The 27,500-nt window shown below is 42.2% G+C and overlaps 1 protein-coding gene across 4 annotated transcripts in view; it reads right to left on the bottom strand.

The window, feature by feature from the left end:
• The window catches only part of cacna1ia (calcium voltage-gated channel subunit alpha1 Ia), a 566,877-nt gene that overhangs the window by 142,925 nt on the left and 396,452 nt on the right, over window positions 1-27,500 (bottom strand). For all 4 annotated transcript variants that reach the window (XM_062036515.1, XM_062036516.1, XM_062036514.1 and 1 more), the window contains 2 exons: window positions 23,479-23,803; window positions 21,045-21,448 (listed from right to left, as the gene is read on the bottom strand). In XM_062036515.1, the coding sequence (XP_061892499.1) occupies window positions 21,045-21,448; window positions 23,479-23,803 (729 nt within the window). The remainder of the gene's footprint in view (window positions 1-21,044; window positions 21,449-23,478; window positions 23,804-27,500) is intronic.

Genomic DNA, 27,500 nt, shown 5'->3' with positions numbered 1-27,500 from the left:
GAGTTTGCCGATAGTGCTGAGTAGAGAGATACCACGGTAGTTGTTACAATCACTCCTGTCTCCCTTATTCTTGTACAGGGTTATGATGGTAGTTGTGTGGTGTAATGGTCCAAGCACCTTTTTGATGCCGTCGTACATGCCTTTGATGTTACCGGAGTCAGCGGCTGATTGGATGTTGCTGCAAAGCTGTAGCCAATAGCTGTTAGCACAGCGACGGGAGGCATTCTGCAGTTTCTTCCTTGATGCCCTGAGAGCATGTAGGGTATTGTCACTCGACGTGCATTTGTAGTTGGTAAGGGCGATACGCTTTTCTTCCAGTATCGGTGCCAATACAGATGTGTTGGCTTCGAACCAGTCATTGGACCTTCACAATCTTTTGCCAAAAACCGTTAGGGCCGTGGTGTGGATGGTGTCTCATAAGCCTTCCCAGTACTGCTGGGCAGAGCTGCACTGGGGTAGTTGGTGGAGGGATTCCTCTAAGGCACGGTTGAAGGAAGCAGTTTTAGTTGGATCGGCTGCTTTGCTGCAATCCACACGGGGGGTCCTTTAGGTTTGGCTCTGTAGATAATTTTTGTCTGCAGTTTGACTTTACAGCAGACGAGGGAGTGATCGGTGTCACAGTCTGCACTGTGAAAGGTACGGGTTTGGAGGACACTTCTGAGGTCAGAGCGCCGTGTTATGATCAGGTCCAACTGGTGCCAGTGGCCAGATCTTGGGTGTCTCCAGGAGACTTTGTGGTGGGGTTTGGACTGAAAGTTTGAGTTAGTGATGCAGAGATTGTGAAATGTGCAGAACTCAAGGAGACGCTGCCCATTCTCGTTCATTCTACCAATGCCATGGTAACCCAAGCAAGATGGCCAGGAGTTATGATCTGAGCCAACTCTTGCGTTAAAGTCACCAAGCAAGTAGAGCTAATCTTGTTTGGGGATGTTTCTCACAGTCGCCTCAAGCTCATCGTAGAATTTGTCCTTTATTTCATGGGAGGAGCTAAGTGTTGGTGCATACACACTCACCAGGTGGACAGGTCCCATGGTGGTGTTAAGGCAGAGGGTTAAAATTCTCTCTGATCCGCCTGTAGGTAGTGCTATTGCTCCTAGTAGAGTGTTCTTGATTGCAAAGCCAACTCCGTATTCTCTGGTTTCACCCGGAGGCTTCCCCTGCCAGAAGAAGATGTAATCTCTTTCTCTCAGTGAGCCTGATGAGAGGAGTCGGGTTTCCTGAAGGGTAGAGATGTCTATTCGTCGCTTCAGGAGTTTGTTGTTAATGACTGCCGTCTTGCGGGCGTCGCTTATATCGAGCAGGTTGTCAGTTAGTCCGGGGGTCATGGTTCTGACGTTCCAGCATCCCAGACGTAGTGCTGGAGTCTTTGTTTTATTTGTTTTGCTTGGTGCAAGGTTTACATCCCACTTGTCAGGAAGAGTCCCTTAGCTTCATGCACCCAATGAAGCAGGCAGGCTGTGGCGGAACAGCACCTAATTGGCTGAGGGCTGCCCAGCTTGAGGCGGGCGGTAGCTGTCCAGTAAGATGAAACATCTCTCCCACCGACGGAGGTAGCCCCTAGCGCCCATCCCTACGCCAAACGAGAAAGGGCTTATAACCGGTAACTGCTTACCTCCCGTGTTGTGCCTTCACTACACAGTGAAGCTGGAGTTTCCTCTCCAGGGCACAAGAGGCCTGGGAAAGGTGTATGGAGATCCTGTGTTGCCCAAGCAACAGGGCCCCCCTCTCTGCCTTGCTGACGTTGTCCAAAGGAATGGAAAACCAATACATTTGGCGTCAGTTCGGCTGCAGGACATGCCAGAACAGTGCTTCACACACTGAACTACCTAACGGAGTCCAGGCCGGGTTTTCTGTTGGGGTTTGCTCCCTTAGCCTTTTCCATTCCAGAGGATACCCACAAGGCAGTGGAAGGGGGTGGAGGGGGGGGGTTCTATTTAACCCATAGATGGGGAAGTGGTTGGCGGACGCCAGGGCGTGTCCACACAACGGTGGGCCTGCACACCTCGCCTCTGGGGCCCACTGCTGCTCCGAAATCCCCTACAGTTTAGCCTGCGTCCGCAAAGACGCAGTTACCGTGCGTGGCCACGAGGAGGCACCACAGGAGTCTTGGTGGTGGAGAGGCTTTGTACCAGCAGGAGGAGGCTTACGCACTCGGCTCCTCTTTTCACCCACCCAGGGGCTAGCTGGAGGCGATAGCTGTAAGCAGAGAGTAGCAAGCAGGGGCAGCATGCAGCATGCACTAACTACAAGCACTTCTGCCACAAATCTAACGCACTGACGCATCACACGCACCCTGTGCGCGAGCACTCACACATACATATATATATATATATATATATATATATATATATATATATATATATATATATATATATATATATCCACAGAAAATGGATTAGGAAGAACAGATTTAAAAAATAATAATAAAAAATACAAAAATTAAAACAATTAAAAATTAAAAATATATATATATATATTTTTTTCTTTGGACGCTGGTGGGCCGGACCCGGCCTGCGGGCCGTAGTTTGGGGACCCCTTAACTAGAGCATACATTTGTACTTAGGGTCCAGTCCATTCAAAGGTTTAAAATCAAACACTAAAATGTTCAAATCAATCAAGCCAATGCAGGGAAGAGAGAAACGGGGTGATGTGCTCCCTTTTTTACGGTTCCCGTAAAAAGGTGTGCCACAGAGTTCTGGACTACTGTAAATGTGAAAGTGCATTTTGACTAGTTCCAGTGTAACGTGCATTACAGTAGTCCAAACCCAATGAGACAAAAGCATGCATGACCTGTTCAAATGGTTTAAAAGATAGAAAATATTTAATCTTTGATAAAAGCTGAAGATGGTAAAAAATTTGATTAACAATGGCGTTGATATGTTTGTCTAATTCAAAACCATAATGACTTCAAGTCTGGTGGCTGTGAGACGTACAGAGTTCTTTAGAAAGTCCAATTCAAGCAGAGTTACTGTTGCCCAGCCGTACAACTTCAGTTTTCTCCTCATTTAGGTTGAAAACATTATAAGTCAACCAGGCCTTGACGTCATTTAAGCACTCAAGTATTGTGTCAGGGGGTATGGTCATTTTTCAAAATTGGCATATACACTATATTGCCAAAAGTATTTGGCCACCCATCCAAATGATCAGAATCAGGAGAACGGTGAATTTCGAACTGCATTGTGCCGAGTGTGAAATTTGGTGGAGGAGGAATTATGATGTGGGGTTGTTTTGAATGCTCCAGGATACCAAAACATTTTGGACAATTCCATGCTCCCAACCTTGTGGGAACAGTTTGGAGCGGGCCCCTTCCTCTTCCAGCATCACTGTGCACCAGTGCACAAAGCAAGGTCCATAAAGACATGGATGACAGAGTCTGGTGTGGATGAACTTGAATGGCCTGTGCAGAGTCCTGACCTGAACCCGATAGAACACCTTTGGGATGAATTAGAACGGAGACTGAGAGCCAGGCCTTCTTGACCAACATCAGTGTGTGACCGCACCAATGCGCTTTTGGAAGAATGGTCGAACATTCCTATAAACATACTCTGCAACCTTGTGGACAGCCTTCCCAGAAGAGTTGAAGCTGTAATATGGGTTAGGAACGGGATGGCACTTCAAGTTCATATGTGAGTCAACGCAGGTGCCCAAACACTTTTGGGCAATATAGTGTATATTTGGCAGTCATCTGCATTAAAATGATACAAGATGCCATGCTTTCTAAATATTGCACCAATGAACATTATATAAATTGCAAAGAAGATGGGCCCAAGAATTGATCCTTGGGAGACTCCACAGTCAAGGGGGGCAGTGGATAAAGTCGGGTCTCCCAATTTTACACAGAAACTTTTCCCTGACAGGCAAGACCTGAACCACTTCAGAGTAGTCCTCCTAACACCCACACAGTTTTTCAAACAAGATGAAAGAATTGTGTGGTCAACTGTGTCAAAAGCAGCAGTCAGGTCTAAAAAGCAATAAAATGGCTGAACTACCAGAATCAGTCATTAAAAACAAGTCATTAAAAACCTTTAAGAGTGTGAAAAGTATCTAAAATGTAATTTAAAAAAGGCTGTATCTGCGCAAAAACACTTCTCTAAAATCGTGGATACAAATGGGAGCTTAGAAATAGAAAGGGACAAGACCGGTCTTATCAACAAAGACCGGTCTTGATATAGTCAACTACTGTTGACTATATCTTTTACAATAGGGCCAATAGCTGCCCATGCCTCCTGGAAAAAGAGAGACGGGACAGGGTCAGTGCGAGAAGAGCTTGCTTTCAGTTTGCTAAACAACTCAGTCACTACGTTTCCATGCACTAAGTTCGTCCAATTTCTCGAATAGTTTGTTTGTTTGTATTTTCACACCTACGTATGAAAGTATCCATGCATTGGTCAGACGCCATGTGCCTCCCGTACACTGGTGGGGCGCTTATTTCATGTTAGCGTGGATAACTGAATAACTTTTCTGGTTGACCTATGACGTCACGCTAGGATTTGCTAATCCTTACAATTTGTAATATTGGCACAGATTACAAATATTTTGTCTCAAACGGCTATGCTGATGTTAAATAGCAGACAACATCAAGAAATTATCTTGATTTGCGCTACAGACATGACGTACCAAGAATGTATCGGGGCGAATGCAAAGAAAGGCAGCAGAAGATTTTTTCCCAACACATTTTCGGACGAAAATTCCCAAAACAAAATTTTTGGATGTCTTCAGTTCCATTCAAAACACTCTGTGGATTGATGGAAGGAGTTCTAATTTTGAAGGAAAATACTGTTCGTGCCCCTATTGATATCCAGAGGAAGGTTGCTATTGTTCTGAAAAAGTGTTGTAATGATACCAATATTTTGGTACCGGTAGCAAAATTATTTCGATACTTTTCAGTACTTTTCGATATTTTTCTAAATAAAGGGGACCACAAAAAAATTGCATTATTGGCTTTATTTTAACAAAAAATCTCAAGGTACATTAAACATATGTTTCTTATTGCAAATATCGACGTAATCATGGTAGTATCGACTAAATACACTCCTGTACTTGGTATCCTTACAGTGGATGTTAGGTGTAGATCCACCAATGGCGTTTGTTTACATTTTGACGCCGGTGAGCTACGGTGTGTAGTGAAGCTTGTTGAGCTATTCCTCGTCCTGCAGGGATGATACTTGTGAGAAAATTACTTTATTTGTCGCCATGGAGATGAGGATTAGTGATTTAGAAGTAGCTGAAACACTGCAGACTGCGGCTGGACTTTAGCCGCTAGCAAGATAGCCATGTCTTAAAGCACCTCTTCCTGAGGGCGTTTCAGTGTTATAACTTCACCTTTATCGTCAGTTTTTAAGCCAAAATGCGTCGTTCTCCCTTTTCTGTCTACACACTGTGTCTGCTTGTGAGTACTCTGTGATCGTGCGCTGCCGAACATGCTCCTCTGCTCATAAACCAGCAAGGAAACGATGTGACTACGGCGGGGGCACGGGGGGTACTTTTCCGAGGCGGTATGTACCGAATATGATTCAGTAATATCGCGGTACTATACTAATATCGGTATACCGTACAACCCTATTCTGGAATATGTTGCCAGTTGTATGGAATACAGAGTTATTGTTAACCAGTTGAATTACACAAATGCAGCGTTACGAGGTTTGTGCACACTTTATTATTCGCCTTTGATATACCTGCTTCATTATTGTTCATCTTATTCGTATTTTGTTCGGGAGTCCTAATTAAGCCGGCATTTTACATTTCCTTAGCTACCTTCTTAAATAAATCTCAGTTTCTTCTTTTCTACCATCGACGCACTTCAAAATGTTCTTTTAATATGTGAAGCAAATAAACAGTCTCATCTTCATTACAATTGCTGCTATGTTTTTATTGAATGGTATCTCCTTCCGGGTTGTATCCCGCGCGTTGAGACTGGCGTATGCGTAATACTAAGGGTCCTCTCCGGCGCACAAACCATCTCAAGAGATCTGGTTTCCAATCGCATAATCCAGGTGTGGTAGTCCGATTTTTCAAAAAACGACGACGATCGTATTAAGGTGTTTCCACGGGTTATGTGAGGTTTATTTAGAGCCAAACTATTTGAGAAATCCGACTAATTTAGTGCACGAACACGTACTGAGTGAGAGCTGATAGTGTCAAAGGTCCAAACTCTGTCATGATCCGTTGACCGGATCAGGTTTTGTGTTTCCTGTTAGTTTTGGACTCCCTGAGTTCCTGTTGTTGGGCACCCTTGAGTTTGTTTGGTCACCATGGTTACTTATGATTTTCACCTGCCTCTGTTGTTCGGGACACTCACCTGTTTGTAATCAAGAGACACTAACTATTGAAGCATGCCTTTGCGGGTCACTCGTCCTGGCTTCTTTGTTTGCTACACGCAACCGGTTACGTTACGCTTGTTTCCTAGCCCATGCTAAGTGTTAGCTTCGAGTGCGATTGGCACGTGTGTCCTTCGACTTGTTTTCTGTTTTTGGTGCTTCTTTGATTGTTCTGAGAATTGAATCATGTTCCTACCTGCAAGTCCTGTCCTGAGTCGTCCGTTTGCATCCCGGGAGAACGAATCGGGCAGTAAGCAGCAACCTCCAAACCGTGACATTTTAGCTCTGACAGTAGCAGCCTTGTTGTCAAAAAAGTGCAAGGAATTGTCACAAGCATGACTTTTCCAGCATTGTGGACGGACTTGGATTCAAGATTGTACCAATTGTTTTAAAAATAATGTTACTTGAAACTAAGTCTGAGAAATACTTAGCATTTTTAGCCTTCACAACATCCTGACACTTTCACCAACTGTTTCTATGATGTTTATCTTTTGAGCCATACCCTTATGTTTGGCTCTCCGGCGCACAACTTTGGGGGAACTAACTTATCCAGTACAATGGTGCCCATAGAAACAAGAGTGCCCATTAGCTGCTCTGTGTCAATAAATGTGACAGTGCTCATTTGAGTCTGCACTGCAGAAGTGAACAGAGGGGAGAAGTTACTAGTGTGACGGTTCAAACACCTGCCGCCACACATTCTTCTGTGCGCTCCTCTAAGCGTGCCTCTGGACACGCCCACAGGCGTTCCTCTCCTGCAATCGACACACCTGACGCTGATGAGAACTCCACTGCCTTTTTAAGCCAGCGCGTCCTGCATTCCAGTGCCAGAACGTAGCTACTTGTACCTGTACAGTAAGCCCTACACGTCTCTAGCTTTTTGCCTATGTGCTTCCTCGCTCTCTGTGTTTCCCCTCCTCTGTGCTCATCGTGTCGTGTCCTGTTCCCTTGTCCCTCAGCTCCCCTCCGTTTCCTGGTTTCGAGCTGTGCGTCTCGTCTCCCTGGATTCCCTCTGGACTTCTTGCTGCCTCCCCGGGTCTCGACCTCTCGCCTGTCCACAGACCCTGACGCCTCGCTCCAGCCCTTTACCATGAATTGATTTACGTACAAGTTGAAAAACTTATTCGGGTGTTACCATTTAGTGGTCAATTGTACGGAATATGTACTGGAATATGCAACCTACTAATAAAAGTTTCAATCAATCAATCAATCAATCAATCAAACAATCCCTTGACCTCTCGTTTGCCCACGGACCTCCGGCCTGCCTTGCCCTCTGTGGACTTCTGCATCTCTCACAACACGCAACTTCAACATCTCCCGGTAACACTCACCAGTTAATCGCATCGCATAGTCACACACCACGTATTTGGTTTAATTACACACATCACACACTTGTGCTAATAAACACGCTGCAAGCTAAACAACGTCCCTGCCGTCTCCTTCCTCACTGTACCGTTACAAGCAGCTTATACTTCCGGTAATGTGACCTCTGCTTACATCCGTCACGTCAAAAATATACCTTCTTGCTGGCAACTTATAAAACCTCTAGAACTGCAACTTGTTTGGAACCAACTAGAGTTGTATGGTATACCAGTACTAAGAACGTACCGCGGTACTAAGGAACATACTTGCCAACCCTCCCAATTTTTCCGGGAGTCTCTTGAATTTCAGTGCCTCTCCTGAAAATCTCCCCGGACAACCATTCTCCCGAATTTCTCCCGATTTCCAGCCGGACCTGAGTGAGAACAGCCTGTCGTCACGTCCACTTTTCCTCCATATAAACAGCGTCACGTTATAACCATACTTGCCAACCCTCCCGATTTTCCCGGGAGACTCCCGAATTTCAGTGCCCCTCCCGAAAATCTCCCGGGGCAACCATTCTCCCGAATTTCTCCCGATTTCCACCCGTACAAAATATTGGGGGCGTGCCTTAAAGGCACTGCCTATAGCGTCCGCTTTTCCTCCATACAAACAGCGTGCCGGCCCAGTTACATAACATATGCGGCTTTTACACACACATATGTGATTGCAAGGCATACTTGATCAACAGCCATACAGGTCACACTGAGGGTGGAGGTATAAACAACTTTAACACTGTTACAAATATGCGCCACACTGTGAACCCGCACCAAACAAGAATGACAAACACATTTCGGGAGAACATCCGCACCGTAACACAACATAACAAATATCCAGAATCCCTTGCAGCACTAACTCTTGCGGGATGCTACAATATATACCCCCGCTACCACCAAACCCCGCCCCTCCGAACACTGCCCACCTCAACACCGCCCCTCCCCCCATCTCCCGAATTTGGAGGTCTCAAGGTTGGCAAGTATGCTAAGGCAGTGTTTTTCAACCACTGTGCCGCGGTAGTGTGCCGTGAGATACAGTCTTGTGTGCCGTGGGAGATTATCTAATTTAACCTATTTGGGTTCAAAATATTTTTTGCAAACCAGTAATTATAATCCGCAAATTATGTGCCGTTGTTGAGTGTCTGTGCTGTCTAGATCTCGGCAGAGTAACCATGTAATACTCTTCCATATCAGTAGGTGGCAGCCGGTAGCTAATTGCTTTGTAGATGTCGGAAACACGTCATGAGAGACGACGATGGTTTGTCGTAATCATAATATGCAGGCGACAGTGGGAGGCAGTGTGCAGGTAAAAAGGTATCTAATGCTTAAACCAAAAATAAACAAAAGGGGAGTGCCCCTAAGAAAAGGCATTAAAGCTTAGGGAAGGCTGTGCAGAACGAAACTAAAACTGAAATGGCTACAAAATAAACAAAAACAGAATGCTGGACGACAGCAAAGACTTACTGTGGAGCAGAGACGGCGTCTACAATGTACATCCGAACATGACATGACAATCAACAATGTCCCCACAAAGAAGGATAAAAACAACTGAAATATTCTTGATTGTTAAAACAAAGTAGATGTGGGGAATATCGCTCAAAGGAAGACATGAAACTGCTACAGGAAAATACCCAAAAAAGAGAAAAAGCCACCAAAATAGGAGCGCAAGACAAGAACTAAAACACTATGCACGGGAAAACAGCAAAAAAGTCCAAATAAGTCAGGGTGTGATGTGACAGGTGGTGACAGTACACCTACTTTGAGACAAGACCTATAGTGACGCATGCTTGGTTATGCTTTAAAGGTCATGGTTATGGTTTAAAGTCATATCCAACAATTGCGACAACGACTTTTTACTGTCTAGTGAGTTTCATTTTTTAATAATTTCTGCTGGTGGTGTGCCTCCTCATTTTTTCAAAGCAAAAAAATGTGCCTTGGCTCAAAAAAGGTTGAAAAACTCTTGTGCTAAGGAATGAAAAACGGTAGTATACTGCTTTGGAAAAATACCAGTACTTTTATTTTTCATCACCATGATGTGCGCCGCGTTGACAATATTGGCATACAAGCTTGCGGCGCACGTTAGTCAACACACGCACTTCTTGCAAGCAGAAACAGTGTAAAGACAGAAGACGCAGAATGGACGTGTTTTGGCTTTGAACCTAACCTACTTTTTTTTTTAAGACAACTGCAAACTGCCTTATGCCTGTTTGAGGTCACAATCCAATACTTGAAGGTACCGCATTCATGTTTGCCTCGAGCAGGACATTTTCCCAATGTTCAGGGACACATCTGTTCTCGAGCGCCTGTTTAGGAACTTTGATGAGGTCGTACCTCGCAGAACCATAATGGTATTACTGCCTGCGTTGAAAGGTGGAGCAGCTCAAAGGAGCGGCAGACAAAAGGAGGATGCAAATGATTTTGCGCTTCCACGTACGCCTGCTTTGAAACACGTCGGCGCCGACTCGCTGGGAACGGAGACGAAAACTGCCGTGTAACCGAGCGTCTGCCTCGCTCCCCCCCCCCCCCCCCCCTCCTCAGCCCCCGTTTATTTTTAGAGTCTTCCGAGACAGGGGAGAGCAACTATTCCGTACACTGTCAAAGAGTGCGTGGGTGGACGGGAGAGGGAGGGAGAAGCGGGAGAGTCGGAGAGAAGCCAAGACACTCGGGGTGAAGCAGGAAGGAAGGGAGGAAGGAAGGCAGGAAACAGAGTGGGGGGGAAATAATTAGAAAAGGCAGCGAGGGAGGGAGCTTTTGAATGTTCCTCGCAAAAAAGCTTGGGAAACAATCTGTTTACCAACACACGTACACTATATTGCCAAACGTTTATGGCCGCCCATCCAAATGATGACAATCAGGTGTTCTAATCACCTGGCCCTGGCCACAGGTGTATAAAATCAAGAACTTAGGCATGGAGAATGTTTCTACAAACATTTGTGAAAGAATGGGCCGCTCTCAGTGATTTCCAGCGTGGAACTGTCATAGGATGCCACCTGTGCAACAGATCCAGTCCTCGCTCCTAAATATTCCAAAGTCAACTTTATGATGAGAAAATGGAAGAGTTTGGGAACAACAGCAACTCAGCCACCAAGTGGTAGGCCACGTAAACTGACAGAGAGGGGCCGGCTGAGGCTGAAGTGCATAGTGCCCCTTAGTTCCAGTGAAAGGAACTTTGAATGCTCCAGGATACCAAAACATTTTGGACAATTCCATTCTCCCAACCTTGTGGGAACAGTTTGGAGCGGGCCCCTTCCTCTTCCAACATGACTGTGCACCAGTGCACAAAGCAAGGTCCATAAAGACATGGATGACAGAGTCTGGTGTGGATGAACTTGACTGGCCTGCACAGAGTCCTGACCTGAACCCGATAGAACACCTTTGGGATGAATTAGAACGGAGACTGAGAGCCAGGCCTTCTCGACCAACATCAGTGTGTGACCTCACCAATGCGCTTTTGGAAGAACGGTCGAAAATTCCTATAAACACACTCCGCAACCTTTTTCAAGGCCAAAAACAGATATTCACTTAGTATTACACTACCGTTCAAAAGTTTGGGGTCACATTGAAATGTCCTTATTTTTGAAGGAAAAGCACTGTACTTTTCAATGAAGATAACTTTAAACTAGTCTTAACTTTAAAGAAATACACTCTATACATTGCTAATGTGGTAAATGACTATTCTAGCTGCAAATGTCTGGTTTTTGGTGCGATATCTACATAGGTGTATCGAGGCCCATTTCCAGCAACTATCACTCCAGTGCTCTAATGGTACAATGTGTTTGCTCATTGGCTCAGAAGGCTAATTGATGATTAGAAAACCCTTGTGCAATCATGTTCACACATCTGAAAACAGTTTAGCTCGTTACAGAAGCTACAAAACTGACCTTCCTTTGAGCAGATTGAGTTTCTGGAGCATCACATTTGTGGCGTAAATTAAACGCTCTAAATGGCTAGAAAAAGAGAACTTTCATCTGAAACTCGACAGTCTATTCTTGTTCTTAGAAATGAAGGCTATTCCACAAAATTGTTTGGGTGACCCCAAACTTTTGAACGGTAGTGTACTTTCTTTAAAACAATTATTCAGTATTTTTTAACTTTAGAAAGTTACATGGTTGAAAACGATAATGATGCCAAAAAACATAAAAAAAGATGGTAAGTCCTCAAAGGCTTATTTTGAAAGTGTAATTATGTTTATAGATTATATGCTATCTGTTGTTGTGTTCCCTAATTTGAGTGACCTGGACATAATCTGGACTGTACATAAATGCTTTTTCTGAAAATGCAAATGTGTTTTTATATTATTATCCAATCCAACCCACTTTATTTATATAGCACATTTACACTACAAGAATGTTTCCAAAGTGCTGCACAGCCATGTTAAAAACAATATTAAAAACATTATTAAAAACAATATTAAAAACAATATTATGCTACACCAATGACTGAATAAAAACAAAGAATAAATGAATAGAAAACCAAAAGAGAAACAATATAAAAAATAAATATGATTAACAACGATTTTAAAGGGTAAAACCAATTAAAACAGTAAAATAGACATCAAAATTGATAAAAAACACTTATATATTATATGCAATCAGTTGTGTTCCCTAATTTTTTTTTTTTTCATTGTACATGAATGAAGGTGTGTGTTGTTGAGCCCGTCTTGGACATTATCTGGACTGGACCTGGTTTTAAAAACCCTTTAAACAAATCTAATTTCATTTACAACCTGGTCTGGTGAAGATAGAGTCCTTTTTTTTTTTTTTATAAAATAAAATAAGATAAAGAAATACAACATTTTTTGGATGAAAAAAAAGTAAAACAACATAAAAGTAATTAATGAAAATGTTAGTGGACCAGCAGCACATAGAATCATGTGTGCTTTAGGGACTGTGTCCCTTGCAGACATGTTGTCCATGTTGTGGGAACCAGAATATTGGTAGCAGAAAGAAACAACCCCTTTTGTGTGAGTGGGTGTGGATGAGTGTGAATGGGGGAGGAAGTTTTTTTTGGGATGATGCACTAGTTGAAAGTGTATCTTGTGTTTTTTCTATGTTGATTTAATAAAAAAAAAAAAAAAAGACATGGATGACAGAGTCTGGTGTGGATGAACTTGACTGGCCTGCACAGAGTCCTGACCTGAACCCCATAGAACACCTTTAGGATGAACTAGAACGGAGACTGAGAGCCAGGCCTTCTCGACCAACATCAGTGTGTGACCTCACCAGTGCGCTTTTGGAAGAACGGTCGAAAATTCCTATAAACACACTCCGCAACCTTGTGGACAGCCTTCCCAGAAGAGTTGAAGCTGTAATAGCTGCAAAAGGTGGACCCACATCATATTTAACCCTATGGGTTAGGAATGGGATGGCACTTCAAGTTCATATGTGAGTCAAGGCAGGTGGCCAAATACTTTTGGCAATATAGTGTATGTTAAGTGTAGTCAGACACTATGTTTTTGCATGTGTTGTTTTGGCGCCTCTGCGGAACACCGTCGCTGGGGTAAATGTTTCTACGCCTCTATAGGAAGCATAATGGCGGCAGCTTCCCTCCCACACAAACACACATCTCACTGGGCGTCGTCTGACATTACAAGGTTTCTGGTAGCGGGGCTTCATCAGCACACATCTGCTCGAACTGAAGTCATTTGCAGGATTTAGAAGGACTAATTAGGATTTAAGGTATTTCCAAACACTTCCGTCTGGAAATGCCTGCATTGGATTGTGTAATCACTTTCCAGCTAAAAAAAAAATAAAGCTCAAATGGTAATCTTTAAAGAAAAACAAACTAATGATTGTCTTGCATATATTAAAAAACAAAACCCAAAACCAGTGAAGTTGGCACGTTAGGTAAATCGTAAATAAAAACAGAAAACAATGATTTGCAAATCCTTTTCAACTTATATTCAATTGAATAGACTGCAAAGACAAAATATTTAATGTTCGAACTGAATTGAATGGCAGCAACACATTGCAAAAAAGTTGGCACAGGGGCCTTTTTTACCACTGTGTTACATGGCCTTTCCTTTTAACAACACTCAGTAAACGTTTGGGAACTGAGGAGACCAATTTTTGAAGCTTTTCAGGTGGGATTCTTTCTCATTCTTGCTTGATGTACAGCTTAAGTTGTTCAACAGTACAGGGTCTCCGTTGTGGTATTTTACGCTTCACACATTTTCAATGGGAGACAGGTCTGGACTACAGGCAGGCCAGTCTAGTACCCGCACTCTTTTACTATGAAGCCACACTGTTGTAACACGTGGCTTGGCATTGTCTTGCTGAAATAAGCAGGGGCGTCCATGATGACGTTGCTTAGATGTCAACATATGTTGCTCCAAAACCTGTATGTACCTTTCAGCATTAATGGTGCCTTCACAGATGTGTAAGTTACCCATGTCTTGGGCGCTAATACACCCCCATACCATCACAGATGCTGGCTTTTCAACTCTGCGCCTATAAAAATCCGGATGGTTCTTTTTCTCTGTGTTCCAGAGGACACAACGTCCACAGTTTCCAAAAACAATTTGAAATGGGGACTCGTCGGACCGCAGAACTCTTTTCCACTTTGCATCAGTTCATCTTAGATGAGCTCGGGCCCAGCAAAGCCAGCAGCTTTTCTGGGTGTTGTTGATAAATGGATTTCGTTTTGCATAGTAGAGTTTGAACTTGCACTTACAGATGTAGCGACCAACTGTAGTTACTGACAATGGTTTACTGAAGTGTTCCAGAGCCCATGTAGTGATATCCTTTACACACTAATGTCGCTTTTTGATGGAGTACCGCCTGAGGGATCGAAGGTCCGTAATATCATCGCTTGCGTGCAGTGATTTTTCTAGATGGTTGAGAAATGTTGTTCTTAAACTGTTCGACAATTTGCTCACGCATTTGTTCACAAAGTGGTGACTCTCGCCCCATCCTTGTTTGTGAATGACTGAGCATTTCATGGAAGCTGCTTTTATACCCAATCATGGCACCCACCTGTTCCCAATTAGCCTGTTCACCTGTGGGATGTTCCAAATAAGTGTTTGATGAGCATTCCTCAACTTTCTCAGTCTTTTTTGCCACTTGTGCCAGCTTTTTTGAAACATGTCGCAGGCATCAAATTCCAAATGAGCTAATATTTGCAAAAAATAAAGTTTTACAGTTCGAACGTTACATATCTTGTCTTTGCAGTCTATTCAATTGAATATAAGTTGAAAAGGATTTGCAAATCATTGTATTCTGTTTTTATTTACCATTTACACAACGTGCCAACTTCACTGGTTTTGGGGTTTGTATATTCACATTATTGAACAAAGCATCTAAACATACCTCATGTGAAGAGTACCTTGAGATTAGTTGTGATTTTGTACAGAAATACCATTTTCTCGTTACCGTCTAGACCAGGGGTGTCCAAACTTTTTGACCTGGGGGCCGCATTGGGCTAAAAAAAGGTGAAAAATGTAAATATGTAAAGTAACAACATATACACTATATGTGTACATATTATATTAATTTAATGGATTTATGGAGAATAATTATTATAATTGGATATTAGGAGTATGTGAAAGTTCAATACCTCCCTTGTTTACTTCAGTGACAACCTCTTAAAGGCCTACTGAAACCCACTACAACCGACCACGCAGTCTGATAGTTTATATATCAATGATGAAATCTTAAAATTGCAACACATGCCAATACGGCCGGGTTAACTTATAAAGTGCAATTTTAAATTTCCTGCGAAACTTCCGGTTGAAAACGACTATGTATGATGACGTATGCGCGTGATGTCAATCGTTGAAACGGAAGTATTCGGACACCATTGTATCCAATACAAAAAGCTTGGTTTTCATCGCAAAATTCCACAGTATTCTGGACATCTGTGTTGGTGAATCTTTTGCAATTTGGTTAATGAACAATGAAAACTGCAAAGAACAAAGCTGTAGGTGGGATCGGTGTATTAGCGGCTGGCTGCAGCAACACAACCAGATGGACTTTGACTTGGATAGCAGACGCGCTATCCGACGCTAGCCGCCGACCGCATCGATGATCGGGTGAAGTCCTTCGTCGCTCCGTCGATCGCTGGAACGCAGGTGAGCACGGGTGTTGATGAGCAGATGAGGGCTGGCGTAGGTGGAGAGCTAATTTTTTTAGCATAGCTCTGACGAGGTCCCGTAGCTAGGTTAGCTTCAATGGCGTCGTTAGCAACAGCATTGTTAAGCTTCGCCAGGCTGGAAAGCATTAACCGTGTAGTTACATGTCCATGGTTTAATAGTATTGTTGATTTTCTATCTATCCTTCCAGTCAGGGATTTATTTAATTTGTTTCTATCTGCAGTTAAGACCGGTGTTATCACGTTAGCTCCGTAGCTAAAGTGCTTCGCCGATGTATTGTCGTGGAGATAAAAGTCACTGTGAATGTCCATTTCGCGTTCTCGACTCTCATTTTCAAGAGGATATAGTATCCGAGGTGGTTTAAAATACAAATCCGTGATCCACAATAGAAAAAGGAGAAAGTGTGGAATCCAATGAGCCCTTTTACCTAAGTTACGGTCAGAGCAAAAAAAGATACGTCCTGCACTGCACTCTAGTCCTTCACTCTCACATTCCTCATCCACAAATCTTTCATCCTGGCTCAAATTAATGGGGTAATCGTCGCTTTCTCGGTCCGAATCGCTCTCGCTGCTGGTGTAAACAATGGGGAAATGTGAGGAGCCTTTCAACCTGCGACGTCACGCTACTTCCGGGACAGGCAAGGCTTTTTTTAATCAGCGACCAAAAGTTGCGAACTTTATCGTCGATGTTCTCTACTAAATCCTTTCAGCAAAAATATGGCAATATCGCGAAATGATCAAGTATGACACATAGAATGGATCTGCTATCCCCGTTTAAATTAAAAAAAATAATTTCAGTAGGCCTTTAAAGTTTTATCAATCAGAAATATCAGGCAGCTAAAATGCACTAAATATGGAAACGTGAGGAGAGAGTGTTTTGCATTTCACCCATCATGCATGTAATGGATTTAAATGGGTGTAGCTTAGACTTTGTTATGATATGTGGTTTTTTTTTTTTTTTACAATATCCACAAAGTTCAGTGAGCAGGTTGTTATGTTTGACCGTATTGACTTTTTTTGTTGGTTGCATTTTTTTTTTTTGCGCCATGAGTAAGAAAGGTTTTTGGATTGGGTCGTACAAGGAAATGCCGTGGTATGTTCTTGTCATATAATAATTAATGGTCATTGACCTGATTTCCTCAAATTGCTCACAGGATGACAGCAATTTTCCAGTAATCAGATTGTCAGATATTTAAAATTAATTTGTAAACACCCAGCGGGTCAGGTTCCTTAACAAATTCATGACATCTCGCAGACCAAACTTAAGACGCAACACCCCTGGTTTAGACAGACAGACACCACAATTGAAAGGACTTAGAGGGAACCTCAAATAAACACAATGTGACAATGATAACAACAAATGCATGGGTGTATATTATTAGGATGTACATTACAAGGCATTTTCCAAATGTCGTTTACCACTACATACGGCCGTCCCTCGTTTATTGCAGTAAATTGGTTCCAGACCATAAGTGAATTTCTGCGATGTAGGATTCTTATTAATACAATGAATATTTTCATAGTCACAGCATAAAAAACATGTTTACGGCCTTCTGGATATGTTTTTTTTTTTTTAACATTAGAGATATTTAGACATGAAATAACACCCCCATAATCCCTTTTGCACCAGTTTTACCCAATATAGTTGACGCAATTATAGAAAATAAGACCTATACTTTACTGTAATACATATAAAACAGAGTACAGTAATATGCAGTAGATTCTCTCACACACATTCTTGTATTTTTTACCTTCTTGAGACCTCTGAAAAATGCCTACCTCTTTAGAACACCATTTCTAGATGTATAAAGATTTTTATTTACAACATTAATAATACATACAAACTATGCAAATATAAAAAAGGTAAAGTTTTATTTTTATTTATTTTTTTGTTTGTAATTGATTTTTAATCTTCATTATTTACTTCAAGTTATTACAGTATGTCTCAATATACAATATATATATATTTTTAAATTAATTTTGGCCAAAGGGGGTGCATTTCAATTTCTTACACACACTTGTTATTACAAATGTTGGCCACAGGGGGAGCACTTCAAATTTTTACACACACTTGTTATTTCATATGTTGACCAGAGGGGGAGCACTTTTAAAACCAGCACACAGTCAATTTGAAAAATCCCTCCTTTTTGGGACCACCCTAAATTTGATAGATTTCACCACCAGGGGTGCAAATGAGACATTCTCTATTAGATGCAATGGTTTTCCGTATCAGGGACCATGATTTATGTCCTAACTTGTTCACCGGTCCTCATATGGAAGGTACTTTTCCTTGTTGATGTCTCAAGAAGGGTGGAAATACAAGCACACACACACACACACACACACACACACACACACACACACACACACACACACACACACACACACACACACACACACACACACACACACACACACACACACACACACACACACACACACACCTTAAACAAAACTACTAAACAGTGAAAATACTGCAACTTGTTTTAATGATGATGATTTTTTGTGTAATAAAGTACTGTATTACTGTATTATTGTCGGATTATATTACCAGACACCTTCTGTCCAGGTGAAATGCATGATTTATGATCTACAATAAACTTACAGGGAGCAGAGAAGCGAGAAAGCAGCAGACCACTTGATGATGTAAACATAGGCACACCCGGAAGTGATCACGGCGCCGCCATAAATAGTTTGTCTGCGTTAGCGCTTATAATAACAATATCAGTAATATTTGGTTAATATTCAAGTCACGAAATGTAAATTGAGTATTGTTGGCGCTTTTTGAATGCTTATTTATCAGAAATAGTGACACTCCAATTGGCTCCGCTGTAAGCAGACCTTTATTTATGTTTATTTAATATTTAGAATGCAGTAAAAAAAAAAATCAATTTCTTGTCAAAATTCCCAAAAAAGTGCAGTTCCCCTTAAGTGTTTGAGTCAGTGCTTCCTAACCTTGTTGGAGATACCGAACCCCACCAATTTCATGTGCGCATTCACCGAACCTTTCTTTAGTGAAAAATACAATTTTAATTGTATTTTTTTCAAATTTAAGACAAAGTTATATGTTTTTTTTTTACTGGTGCACAAAATGAACCGTGCATGAACATCACCTTGTTCATAGAACAAAACCAACACAGTGCACAAACTCAAAACGAATTACACCCAAACCCCTGAGGCTGACTCACCGAACCTCTAGGGTTCGATCGAACCCAGGTTAAGAACCACTGGTTTAAGTGTAGCAGAAGTTAGCTCAGATGCCCTCCAAAGACATGCACCTGGGGATAGGTTGATTGACAACACTAAATTGGCCCTAGTGTGTGAATGTGAGTGTGAATGTTGTCTGTCTATCTGTGTTGGCCCTGTGATGAGGTGGCGACTTGTCCAGGGTGTACCCCACCTTCCGCCCGAATGCAGGTAAGATAGGCTCCAGCACCCCCCGCGACCCCAAAAGGGACAAGCAGTAGAAAATGGATGGATGGCATTTAAATTTAATTAAAAAAAAATACCACTAAAAAGTTTATGTTTCATTTTTCTCTTAGTTTTTTTTATATAACCAGTTCAGTAGCCTTGTGGTTATAGTGTTTGCCCTGAGATCGGTAGGTCGTGAGTTAAAACCCCAGGCGAGTCATACCAAAGTAGGGATGTCCCGATCCAGGTTTTTGCACCTCCGATCCGATACCGATGTTGTTTTTGCACTTCCGATCCGATACCAATACTGGCCGATACTGGCCTTATCCGAGCATTTATTAAAGTTTAAAGTTATTTAGCCTACTTAGTTGTCAGATTCATGTTGAAAAGGGTTTTAGTACTCTTGATAACAACTAGCCAGCTGAATTAGGTGAGTTTGAATAATACACAATGGAGATGTTGACGTGCAGAGTTTCAAACACTCTTCATTTTCTAGCAGGGGACTTTTCAAACGATGCTACATATTAGCAGTAATGCTACTTTTTATAGCAACGCTTTTGCCCCACACTTGACAAATTACAGTTGTCTGTTCGACATATTCCCACTTGAAGCCAAACCACCGCCAGACAATGGACCCCCTGCTGTTTTTCTTGGGAATTAATTAATTCTTCCTTCATTATTACCGCTCACACGGCTACGCTAGCATCACAGCTAACGTTAGCCATGCTGCTACCTCTCTGCTGGGAGAGTGCGTATACGTATGTGACGTATGACGTGACAGTATGTGACGTGTGTAAGAAGGTGCGCTTGCTGTCTGTGAGAAGCAGACACAAGAAGGAGTGGAAAGAGCCTGTCGTGTAATGCCAGCAGCTAAAAGCAACTGTGTGAGGACGTATACTCGACTGTGTTGAAGGTGTGCTTCAAAATGCGGAACGGAAATTAGGGAGCAGCAGAAAAGTGGAATGTATTATTTAAATTGGTGTGTTGGAAAACACAGACCAGAATTTTTTTTAAAACTGGATCTGGATCGGCATTTTCCCATGCCTTGCCGATACGCATTTTTGGCAAATATCGGCGGCTGATATGATCCAAATATTGGATCGGGACATCCCTATACCAAAGACTATAAAATGGCACCCATTACCTCCCTGCTTGGCACTCAGCATTAAGGGTTGGAATTGGGGGTTAAATCACCAAAAATGATTCCCGGGCGCGGCCACTGCTGCTGCTCACTGCTCCCCTCACCTCCCAGTGGGTGAGGGTGATGGGTCAAGGATAATCTTACATTTGTGATCTACATGAAACTTACAGGGAGCAAGGAAGCGAAAAAGCAGCAGACCACTCAATGATGTAAACATAGGCACACCCGGAAGTGTGAAGCTATAAATAGTTTGTCTGCGTTAGCACTTATAATAACAATATCACTAATACTTGGTTAATATTCAAGTCACAAAATGTAAATTGAGTATTGTTTGAATGGTTATTTAACAGATTTTATGGGGAAAACAGCGGCACTCCCATTGGCTCCGCTGTAAGCAGACCATTATTTATGTTTATTTACTGTATAGAATGCATTTAAAAAATCAATTTGTTGTCATGTCTTTCGTAATACATTTTGTGAACGGAAAAAAATGTGCAAATCCCATTAAGTGTTTAAGTCCCTCAGATGCATTTAAATAATAATAAAAAAATACCACTGAAAAGTTTCTCTTTCTTGTTTTCTTAGTTTTCTTTATATGCCACAATACTGCTGTGATGCTTTTAATGTGAAAATACAGGCAGGAAGTGTTGAGGTGGGTAGGTTTGTGGCTGACTTTGCTTGTTTCCTTGCTTATCACTGTATCGTGTTTTCATTTTTCAGATGTCGATGTCTTACCTGATTGTGATGTTCGATGCCCATGCTGATGGTGTTGATGAGAATGGCGATCATAATTCCCCGGCTGAAGTACTTGCTCTCCACAATGCCCCACAGCTTCCTCCTTATTCCATTCCAAAAGTCCCTGCAGTGTCCGAAGCAGCTCTTCTTTTTCTTTTTCTTCTTGGTTCTCTCGTTGCCGTCGGCCCGCTCCTCTAAGTGGTTCTCCTCCTTGTCCGTCTCCTTCACGGCGTCCCCCTCGTCGTCGTCCCCGCTGGCGGCATCTCCCACGGTCCTGGTGCCCTCTTCCAGGGCTATCGCACACAAAGGGCAGTCCTGGGGATTCTGAGGCACAGTCAGGCTGATGGCGTTTGCGGTGGGTTGAGACTCCTGGTCCTGCTTGCTTTGGTGTGGACAGTGGTACGCTGTACAGGACAAAGACAGTCAATGTGTAAAATAGTACAAAGAAAAAAAGATAGGACATCTTCTATTTCAACTTTGACCTCACAGGGGCAGTTATACATTGATAGCTGTTAGGAGTGTGAGGTATTACATTGTGACAATATTTCTCGTTTAACGAAAAGCTGTCTGGCTGGACGACATCAGAATTATTAAGAAAGAAATCTGCGTTTAAAGAACTCCGGCTTATCAGTGATTCCCAGAGCCCAAAAAAAGTCTGCGGGCTATAGAGCGTTTTCTATTCGGGCTCCACTACTACAGATAGAGATGCTACCTCAGTAGAAGCATTTAAGTCCCATCTTAAAACTCATTTGGATACTCTAGCCTTTAGACCAGTTGATCTGCCGTTTATTTTATTTTCTCCTCTGCCCCCCTCTCCCTTGTGGAGGGAGGGGGGGGGGGGGTGCACAGGTCCCTTGGCCATGGACAAAGTGCTGGCTGTCCAGAGTCGGGACCCGGGGTGGACCGCTTGCCTGTGCATCGGTTGGGGACATCTCTGCACTGCTGACCCGTCTCCGCTCGGGATGATCTCCTGCTGGCCCCACTATGGACTGGACTCTCACTATTATGTTAGATCCACTATGGACTGGACTTTCACAATATTATGCTAGACCCACTCGACGTCCATTGCATCCAGTCTCCCCTAGAGGGGGGGGGGGGGTCACCCACATCTGCGGTCCTCTCCAAGGTTTCTCATAGTCATTCACATTGACATCCCGCTGGGTTGTGAGTTTTTCCTTGCCCTTATGTGGGCTCTGAACCGAGGATGTTGTTGCGGCTTGTGCAGCCCTTTGAGACACTTGTGATTTAGGGCTATATAAATAAACATTGATTGATTGATTGATAATAGTTTTATAATCAAAAGTATCTGAACTGTCCTCCAGAAGGTCTTATCTTTGTCCATATGATGTCAGATGAAACAAAAATTGAGCTGTTTGGCCACAATACCCAGCAATATGTTTGGAGGAGAAAAGGTGAGGCCTTTAATCCCAGGAACACCATCCATTCCGCCAAGCATGGTGGTGGTAGCATTATGCTCTGGGCCTGTTTTGCTGCAAATGGAACTGGTGCTTTACAGAGAGTAAATGGGACAATGAAAAAGGAGGATTACCCAAATTCTTCAGGACAACCTAAAATCATCAACCCGAGGGTTGGGTCTTTGGCGCAGGTGGGTGTTCCAACAGGACAATGACCCCAAACACCATACTTGCCAACCCTCAAAATGTTTACGGGAGACTCCCGAATTTCAGTGCCCCACCCAAAAATCTCCCGGGGCAACCATTCTCCCGAATTTCTCCCGATTTTCACCCGGACAACAATATTGAGGGCGTGCCGTGATGGCACTGCCTTTAGCGTCCTCTACAACCTGTCGTCGCGTCCGCTTTTCCTCCATACAAACAGCATGCTGGCCCAGTCACATGTTGTATGCGGCTTCTACAGACACGTATGTGACTGCAAGACATACTTGATCAACAGCCATACAGGTCACACTTAGGGTTGCCGTATAAACAACTTTAACACTGTTACAAATATGCGCCGCACTGTGAACTCACACCAAACAAGAATTACAAACACATTTCGGGAGAACATCCGCACCGTAACACACCATAAACACAACAGAACAAATACCCAGAATCCCTTGCAGCCCTAACTCTTCCGGACTACAATATACACCCCTGCTACCACCAAACACACGTCAAAAGTGGGAAAGGAATGGCTAAATCAGGCTAAAATTAAGGTTTTAGAATGGCCTTCCCAAGGTCCTGACTTAAACGTGTGGACAATGCTGAAGAAACAAGTCCATGTCAGAAAACCAACAACTTTAGCTGAACTGCACCAATTTTGTCAAGAGGAGTGGTCAAAAATTCAACCAGAAGCTTGTGGATGGCTACCAAAAGTGCATTATTGTTATGTTCTTTACAAGTGAATGTAAACTTTTGACCACGACTGTACATGCCAATTTAAATTGATGTAGCCCAGGGGGCATCTTACTCACGTTTTGGGTGCCTGGAATGATGCCTGTCTCCATTCTGATTGACTCCACCCCGCCTGTTGCCTCTGCCTCCACCAGGCGGCGGGGGCAAGCCCCTCAGTGTGTAGTACAGAGCTGCTGATCTCCTCTTAGCCTTTCGAAGGACGTGGCAGACCAGCTGGAAGATCTCCTCGTAGCAATCGCCCGGCTCCGCCATGCTGGCCAGGGTGGAGGAGGACAGGCACTGTGCTCTCTGCTCCTGCATCAGCTGGTGCTCCCGCTGCTTGGTCTCCGAGAACTGAGTGGCGATGACCACCAGGCACAGGTTGATCATGAAGAAGGAACCGATCTGAGCAGACACACGGGATTTCATTTCAACATTGTGAAGCAAACCCAGTGCAACGTTTGGTGGCATGAGTGTGACGGGAGTGCAGGAGTGAAGACAGACTTGTTTTCAATCCGCCTGGAGAAATGCTAGCACACATGCTAAAAGGTCTTGGAGGGCTGGCTTCTTACTAAAGCGAGGCTGATTGAAGGAGACGGACGGAGCCAACACATGCCCAGAGCACAGCTCACAGTGTGCAGGGTCTTTTTCGCTTCACCTTTTACTCTCTTAAAAAATTTGCCTCGACAAAAATACACTTCATAACATTTCGCGTGCCATTATCCTCCCCGAAATCTGGGCCTCATGGTTCAGTTTAGTTCATTTTTAATAGATCATAAACAGAAGATAAACCTTGGAAAAGAAAATGCCTGACCTAAGTCTTGATAATGGTCTTTGTAATTACCACTTGGTTTCATATAATTTGACAAGGTTTACCCTGTCTAACTGATTAAGAATAAATTAAATTAAACTAATACAAACAAATACATTGTAACTAAATTAATACAGTTAAAAAAAAGTTAAAGTACCACTGATAGTGTCAGAAAAATTGCATGTAAATTATCAAAAAACTTTCCGTTCTGAGTTCCAGTGAACAGATGTGAGCTGTCTTTGTTCCACCAAGTCAAAGGCTTGGAAAATTCCACTGTGTACGATGAGAGGAGACGGGAGGGGTAATCTATTGTCATCAAAGACTCTGAAAACAGGTTAGAACATTTACACCAAAACATATCCAATACATATTATCTAGACCAGTGGTTCTCAAACTTATTTCACTAAGTACCACTTCAGAACAAAACTTGGCTCTCCAAGTACCGCCGTAATGACCAACATTAAAATACTGTAGCATAGCAGGTCTAAGTATTAATTAAAAACAAGGCAGATGTTTTATTTACCAAGTATATCTAATATTTCTCGGCCACTTTAACATTACACACAGTTTGAACAGTACCACTGTGTCTGAATATTAAACAAATAAAACACTCTACTTTAATCAAGTGACTATTAGGCGCACCACGAGATGGGGCCGGCGTACTACTATTGGTACACGTACCACAGTTTTAGAAATACTTATCTAGACCACAAATAAGTGTTTTAAATGTACAGTGGATTCAAATTATCATAGGTGCCATGTAGTCTAAGCTTATGACGCAGTAAATTGAATGATGCTGACACGTTTCTTACTGGATACTTTCTAATACGTTTCTAGTTTGAATATTTTGCATCCGTAAGTAATATGCAACTATAATTATTTGATCCTTGTTACAAATGTCAAATGTCTTGTTTTAGTTTGCAATGTTGTTTAATTAACGACACTAAGTTTTTACGTATGTGTAAATTGAGCTGAGCTGTTGAGTAGCTGCGAGCTCCTAGTCTGTAGTAATAACTTCACTAAAATACCAGAAAAGACCAACCTTGTCTGCTTTTTGGAGGACATTTAGATGTTAACTGGCTGTTCAGCTTTGCACGAGCTGCGGGAATACTTGTATCGGAGATTTGAGATGCAAGCCGTTATCGGATTTTTTTGGCTGATGCGAAACCGTAAATAATTGAGAATACACCGCCTCTGTCACATAGAGATGCTGCAACAACAACAAAAAATAATCATATTTATCTACCTCTGCCTTTCACACACATTAGTGAAGGCAGAATGTTGCCTCACATATAGATGTGCTTTCACACAGCAAGGCAGCAGCCTGCGATCGCACAATTAGATATCTGCACGACGACATCAGATGACCGAAAGCAATTAGCAGACGGTGACTATTACTTTCATCACAACAGGGCAAGAAAGGTTTATACTTCTCCCGCCTATAGTATGACTTTGTCCTCTACATTCTGTGTTGGCGCTGTTTATACACAACAAAGACACAAGGGCAGTAACAAAAAAAGGTACATGCCAGCATTTATAAGCAGAGTGAATGGGGCTTTTTAATTGGTTCTGCTTTAGAGTAGTCTGTGTGTCGCTTGTATACGTGCTATCCACTGAAAATAACTCAACACACGGTCGTTATTGTCTAAAATAACTGGCGACTGCACACAAGTGAGTAGCGAGATGATTTTGTCTTGCCTACAGTCAAGCATGTCGGTGGTAGCATCATGGTCTGAGGTTGCACTGCAAAAAGTCAGTGTTCAAAAACAAGAAAAAAAATAATAAAAATTAGGGGTATTTTATTTGAACTAAGCAAAATTATCTGCCAATAGAACAAGAACATTCGGCATGTCAAGACTTTCCAAAACAAGTAAAATTAGCTAACCTCAATGAACCCAAAAATACCTTAAAATACGTATATTCTCACTAATAACAAGTGCACTTTTCTTGGTAGAAAAAAAAAAGAGACCTTTTTGCTCAATATGTTGAAAAATATTCTTAAATTAAGTAAATGCTAGTGTCATTATCTTGACATAATGATATGCGCTCGGTAGGGCTGCGAATCTTTGGGTGTCCCACGTTTCGATTCAATATCGATTCTTGGGGTCCCGATTCGATTCAAAAACGATTTTTTTTTCGATTCAACGCGATTCTCTATTCAAAAACAAGTTTTTTCCCAATTTAAAACGATTCTCTATTCATTCAATACATAGGATTTCAGCAGGATCTACCCCAGTCTGCTGACATGCAAGCAGAGTAGTAGATTTTTGTAAAAAGCTTTTATAATTGTAAAGGACAATGTTTTATCAACTGATTGCAATAATGTAAATTTGTTTTAACTATTAAATGAACCAAAAGTATGACTTATTTTATCTTTGTGAAAATATTGGACACTGTGTTGTTAAGCTTATGAGATGTGATGCAAGTGTAAGCCACTGTGACACTATTGTTCTTTTTTTATTTTTTTTATAAATGCCTAATGATAATGTCAATGAGGGATTTTTAATCACTGCTATGTTGAATTGTAACTAATATTGATACTGTTGTTGATAATATTCATTTTTGTTTCTCTACTTTTGGTTTGTTCTGTGTCGTGTTTGTGTCTCCTCTCAATTGCTCTGTTTATTACAGTGTTGCTGGGTCGGGTTTGGTTTTGGAATTGGATTGCATTGTTATGGTATTGCTGTGTATTGTTTTGTTGGATTGATCAATTAAAAAATAAAATAAAAAAAAAATAAAAAAAAAAGGAAAAAAAAATAAATAATAAAAATAGATTTTTTAAAAATGAGAATCAATTTTGAATCGCACAACGTGAGAATTGCGATGCAAATTAATGCGTGGAATGCTTTCCCTGGGTGCAAAACAACTGGACTGGACATGGCGTGAAGGTAAGGACATGATTTATTTTAACACTAACAAAGCAATAAACAAAAGGCGCGCACAAGGCGGAGATACAAACTTGACTATGAAACAAAACTAGCACTTGGGCAAAACTATGGACATGAAATGAACAAAAACTTACGTGGCATGGCATGAAGCATTAACTATGGAACAGGCATGAGTATCAGAAGTAACATCAGATAGCATGGGTGTCAGAAGTAATGTCGCCAGGCCGACTGCCTGGCAACTGCAAGCTTAAATAATACAGACATGATTAGTGACAGGAGCGTGAGTCCAAATGTGCAACAGGTGAAACTAATGGGTAACCATGGTGACCAAACAAGGGAGCGTAAACATGAACTAAGAGTCTAAACAACCAGAAAATAACAAAACATAATCCAAACCACAGAA

The sequence above is a fragment of the Entelurus aequoreus genome, linkage group LG25 (genome assembly GCF_033978785.1).
Source record: "Entelurus aequoreus isolate RoL-2023_Sb linkage group LG25, RoL_Eaeq_v1.1, whole genome shotgun sequence".
Taxonomy (NCBI): Eukaryota; Metazoa; Chordata; class Actinopteri; order Syngnathiformes; family Syngnathidae; genus Entelurus; species Entelurus aequoreus.
This window is presented reverse-complemented; position numbering and strand designations above follow the sequence as displayed.